The sequence below is a fragment of the Cucurbita pepo genome, chromosome LG14, assembly GCF_002806865.2.
Source record: "Cucurbita pepo subsp. pepo cultivar mu-cu-16 chromosome LG14, ASM280686v2, whole genome shotgun sequence".
In the NCBI taxonomy this organism is placed as follows: domain Eukaryota; kingdom Viridiplantae; phylum Streptophyta; class Magnoliopsida; order Cucurbitales; family Cucurbitaceae; genus Cucurbita; species Cucurbita pepo.
The window spans coordinates 943,239-949,236 of record NC_036651.1 but is presented as its reverse complement, the minus strand read 5'-3'; the positions used below and the strand labels follow the sequence as shown (position 1 = coordinate 949,236).

Here is a 5,998-nt window from a genome sequence, read left to right as displayed (position 1 = left end):
TTGGAAGGAATAATAGAAGTTGGGTCCAAAGAGAGAATAAGGAATGAATTGATTGAATGACATAAGTTTCCCTTGCCATATTTTTAACCCTTCTATTTCCTATATATACACACGTGGGTATATATATATATCCTTATCATAAAGATATTTAGTACTAAATTATAGTTTATCATATATATATATATACATACACGTGTATATATATATATAGTTATCTAGTTATTTGATAGTTTCTTAATTTTTTTGGTAAAATATTTTATCTCAATAAAATTTGATATGATTGGTGAAAATATTTCAACTTGACCTAAATTTTGCCAAACCATTATTCTTTGGACTATGTGTTTACGTGTCAAATCATCTTCCCATTTAGATATACTTTATATGTATATGCCTATATATATATATATATAATTAGAATTAATTTTTCACATCCTCTCAGTAAAAATAAAAAAAAAGGGAAAAAAAAGAAAAGAAAAGAAAGTTGAAATGAAAATAGTAGAATGAGTGAAAAGAGATGATTGTGTTTGAACTTTGAAGCCTTATTCTTATGTTAAGCATTAAATTAATCCATGATGCTCACACCTTTATTCAACTCAAACTTAGGCATGGATATTCATTATTTCATTTAAATCATTTTCTTAATTTTCTTAATTTTCTTAATTTTCTTAAATTCCCAAAAAGATGGATTTTGGAATTTTTTTTTTAAACAAAAAACCAGAACAAATATGGAACTTAATTTTTCTTGAACACAAATTATGAAAAAGCTGCCTCTCATGTCTCATGTCTAGGGGGCTCGTTTATGATTCTACATGTGTTGCTTTTTTTTTTTTTTTTTTTTTTTTTTTTTTTTTTTTTTTTTTTTTTTTTTTTTTTTTTTTTTTTTTTTTTTTTTTTTTTTTCTTTTTTTTTTCTTTTTTTTTTTTGCCTCAAAACTCTTTTATGTTCGAATTTTCAAAATAAAATAATAACTGGGTTTTTTATTTTTTCAGTTACAAATACTTTATGGTAAAAGAAAAAAGGAATTAATTCCTCTAATTTATACTTATCCTAAAAGTATTAAAGAGATGAACAACAAGACTTAAACAGTAAGGCTATAATAAACATAATCTAAGAGAGAGAGACTAATTAAATTTAAATGTAAATTAAATGCAACCTTAACTTCACAACTTTGTGTTATAACATTGAATGTTATTGTATATAGGTGTCCATCTTTTCTCTGGGGCCTAGTGTCCTCGCTGACATATCGTCTGATGTTTATTCTTCTTCAAGGTCTAGCGCCTTCACTAACATATTGCTCGATATTCACTTTCTTTGGGACCCAACATCCTCGCTGTCACACTGCCCATTGTCCACTCTCTTTGAGGCCCAAACATCCTCTCTGGCACACTGCCAATGTCCATTTTCTTTGGGGCTGAATGCCCTCGCTAGCACACTGCTTGATGTCCACCCTCCTCGGGGCCCAAATGTCTTCTCTAGCACATCTCCCGATATCCACTCCCCATCGGAGGCCAACATCCTCTCTGGCACACCACCCCAATATCCACTTTCCCTTGGGGCCTAGCGTCCTCTTTGGCACACTGCCCCAGTGTCCACTCCCTTTAGGGCCAAGTGTCTTCGCTGGCATACTACCCAATGTCCACCCTCATTCGAGGCTCAGCATCCTTGCTAGCACTGCTCGACGTCCACTCCTCCTCGGAGCCGAGTGTCTTCGCTGGCACACTACCCAATGTCCACGCCCTTTTGGAACCCAACGTCTTCGCTGACACATTGCACAGTGTCCACCCCCAAGCCCACCATCTAGTGTCTGGTTTTGATACCATGTGTAATAGTCTAAGTCCACTACTGTCATATATTGCCCTTTTTTAGATTTTCCTTTCAAACTTTCAGGTATAATAGAAAGAGAAATTTACACACCCTAAATTTTTGGTTACAGTCAGGTCTCACAAATATATATATACAACTCTATTTGTAGGAATTTTAATGGGGATTTATTTATAAAAAAAAAATAAAAACAATTTCAAAGTTGTTAGAACAAACATGAAGAGTCAAAGTGGAAGCTTTAAAAGAGAAAAAAGGAAAGAAAATAGAAAATGGAAGAGGTAACAAATTTGAAAAGAAATGAGTGGGTGGTGGGGTGGTGGTGGTGTAGGAATGGTGGGAAATTGAGACGACTTTCTCGGATCCTGTGAGACACAGTGTGTGTGTGTGTGTGTGTACTGTTGTTCTTCATATTTACGGGTTTTGATTTGCAACCATCATAAAGAACAACAAGGAATGATGAAAAGTGTATGAATAATCAGACAAAGCTAGAATACTGAGACAAACAAATCAAAGATTTAAGCATTAAAGCAACGAACGAGAGAGAGAGAGAGAGAGAGAGAGAGAAAACTGGAGAAGGAAGAAGAATTAAAGAAGAGCAGAGGAGGAGGAAGAAGACGAACCAGTAGTAGCTCTGCTACCTCCCTTCATGTCCACCAACCAAAACCCACCGAACAAAAACCAATCATCACCACCATGAAACCCCCTCTGCTCCAACCACTTCCAAAAAGCGCTTCTCCCCCTGTTCTTCGTCATCATCAGACCCCCTCTCTTTATCTTCCCTTCTTCTTTCCCAAATCAAGAGTTCTTCACTTCAATTGAAGCAGCAGCCATGAACCCAGATTCTGCTTTCCTGTTCTTTGTTGCTCTGTTTCTTCTTCTGATTATCAACTCTGTTCTTCTTCAGCTTGTTTCTGCAACTCCTACAGCTTTACCTCTTCAACTTCTCTCTCTGCTTTCTCTCAAATCCGCCATTAAAGACCCATTTTCGAGCTTCCATGATTGGGACCCCACACCCACTTTCACCAAATCTGGTTTTCAAGACCCGATTTGGTGTTCCTGGTCGGGAGTTGAATGCCATCCAAACTCACCTGAAATTACTTCCTTGGATTTGTCTCGCCGGAATCTCTCCGGCTATATTCCCTCTGAAATTAGGTACTTGACCAGCTTGATCCACTTGAATTTGAGTGGCAATAGCTTTCTTGGGCCGTTCCCCACCGCCATTTTCGACCTCTCCCACCTCAGAACTCTTGATATCAGTCATAACAATTTCACCTCCATTTTCCCACCTGGGATTTCCAAGCTTAAGTTCTTGAACGTCTTCAACGCCTACAGCAACAACTTCACTGGCCCATTACCACTAGACCTCGCCCATCTCCACTTTCTCGAATGGCTCAACCTCGGCGGGAGCTACTTCAATGGCCGTATTCCGGGGAGCTATGGCGGTTTTTCACGGTTGAAATATTTGCATTTAGCTGGAAATATTCTCGAAGGACAAATTCCAGAACAGCTCGCGTACTTAACCCAACTTGAGAGAATGGAAATCGGTTACAATACCTTCTCCGGTGGGATTCCGTCGGAATTTCCTCTGTTGTTGAATCTGAAATACTTGGATATCGCCGGAGCGAACCTCTCCGGGACTCTGCCATGGGACATAGGGAACATGACGAAGCTTCAAAATCTTCTTCTCTTCAAGAATCGAATCACTGGCGAAATTCCTCAAAGTTTAGGGAAATTAGAAGCGCTCGAGGGGCTTGATTTGTCTGAGAATCAACTCACCGGAGCGATTCCGTCGGATTTGTACAATATGAAGGAATTGACAGAGTTGAGTTTGATGGGGAACGATCTGAGTGGGGAAATTCCAGAAGCACTTGGCGATCTTCCAAATCTCGCCAGTTTGCAATTATGGAACAATTCGCTCACGGGGCCCCTCCCTAAAAAACTCGGCTCCAACGATAAGTTACTTCAAGTTGATGTATCGTCGAATATGCTCACTGGTCCGATTCCCCCGAACCTCTGCCATGGTAACAAGCTCTTCAAGCTCATTCTGTTTTCCAACAAATTGGAGAACGAACTTCCCGCCTCTTTAGCTAACTGCACGTCCCTCACTCGCTTTCGAATCCAACATAACCGCCTCAACGGCTCGATTCCTTACGGTTTCGGACTGCTGGAGAATTTAACGTTCGCCGATTTCAGCAACAATAACTTCTCCGGAGAGATTCCGGCGGATTTTGGTAATGCGGTTAGGCTACAGTATCTGAACATTTCACAGAACGCCTTCGGAACTTCCTTGCCGGAGAATATCTGGAACTCAACGAGATTAGAGATTTTCTCAGCGAGTTCTTCAGAAATCGTCGGCGACATCCCCGATTTCATCGGCTGTAGATCGATCTACAAGATCGAACTCCAGGAGAACAACTTAAACAGCAGTATTCCATGGACAATCGGCCACTGCGAGAAATTACTCACACTGAATTTAAGCTTGAATTCCTTAACCGGAATTATTCCATGGGAGATTTCAACGCTGCCGTCGATCACCGCCATTGATCTCTCTCGTAACCTCCTCACAGGTACAATTCCTTCAAATTTTCAAAACTGTAGCACAATCGAAAGCTTCAATGTGTCGTACAACATGCTCACCGGCCCTATTCCATCGACCGGAACAATCTTTCCGGGATTACACCCGTCGTCGTTCATCGGCAACGACGGACTCTGCGGCGAGATTCTGGCAAAACCATGCGCCGCCGACACGTTAACCGCCGGCGCGATAGAGGTCCGGGAGCAGCAGCCGCGGCATACGGCGGGCGCAATAGTGTGGATAATGGCGGTGGCATTCGGAATTGGACTGTTCGTATTAGTGGCCGGAACACGGTGTTTCCAGGCGAAATACAACCGTCGATTCGGTGGTGGCGACGAGGAAATCGGACCGTGGAAATTAACCGCCTTTCAACGGTTGAACTTCACGGCGGAGGACGTGTTAGAATGTATGGCAATGACGGATAAGATACTGGGAATGGGGTCCACAGGAACCGTCTACAAAGCAGAGATGCCAGGTGGCGAGATCATAGCGGTGAAGAAACTGTGGGGGAAGTACAAAGAGAACATCCGACGGCGTAGAGGGGTTCTGGCGGAAGTGGATGTACTTGGGAACGTGCGGCACAGGAACATAGTGAGATTATTAGGCTGCTGCAGCAACAGGGAGTGCACGATGCTGCTCTACGAGTATATGCCCAATGGTAATTTGGACGATTTACTGCACGGTAAAAACAAGGGTGAAAACTTTTGCGCCGATTGGATGACTAGGTATAAAATCGCACTGGGTGTGGCACAGGGTATTTGTTATCTTCACCATGACTGCGATCCCGTCATCGTTCACCGCGATCTCAAGCCCAGCAATATCTTATTGGACGGCGAGATGGAGGCCAGAGTGGCGGATTTCGGCGTCGCTAAGTTGATCCAGACCGATGAATCCATGTCTGTGATCGCTGGATCCTACGGCTACATTGCACCAGGTTCTTACCATTCCGTCTTCCCCATATTTGTTCCCTTAGAGTTTCAGTGATTTTGATGTTTGTGTGTTCTTGACAGAATATGCGTATACGCTCCAAGTGGACGAAAAGAGCGATATCTATAGCTATGGAGTTGTGTTGATGGAGATATTGAGTGGAAAGAGATCCGTGGAGTCGGAATTTGGCGATGGAAACAGCATTGTGGATTGGGTGAGATCCAAGGTTAAGATCAAGGATGGAATCAATCAAATCTTGGACAGCAATGGCGGTGCGTCTTGTGCGTCTGTTAAAGAAGAAATGGTTCAAATGCTTCGGATTTCATTGCTTTGTACTAGTCGTAACCCTGCAGATCGGCCATCAATGCGCGACGTTGTTTTGATGCTACAGGAAGCCAAACCCAAGAGAAAATTGCCTGGGAATGTTGTAGCTGAATGTTAATATCATCTTCTTCTTCTTCTTCTTTTTCTTTTCTTTTTTTGGTTAATTTCAATTGGTGGGGGATTGGTATAGGAGAAGCTTTTTTTTGTTCTTCTAATCTCAAATTTAGGTTCTATTGGAATTTCCAAGTGTTCTTCTAGTGTTCTTCTCTCATTTTGCCTTTCTGTGCTTGTGAATTGAAGGCTGTTTCTATGTGATGAACATTGTGCATTATATACACTTATTTTCTAAGA

The 5,998-nt window shown here is 41.5% G+C and overlaps 1 protein-coding gene across 1 annotated transcript; it reads left to right on the top strand.

Moving 5' to 3' along the window:
* Positions 1–2,182: 2,182 nt before the first annotated feature.
* LOC111810726 (leucine-rich repeat receptor-like protein kinase TDR) lies at positions 2,183–5,998 on the top strand. The gene is made up of 2 exons (XM_023697483.1): positions 2,183–5,330; positions 5,407–5,998. The coding sequence occupies exons 1-2, from the start codon at positions 2,651–2,653 to the stop codon at positions 5,763–5,765; spliced, it is 3,039 nt and encodes a 1,012-aa protein (XP_023553251.1). The 5' UTR covers positions 2,183–2,650; the 3' UTR covers positions 5,766–5,998.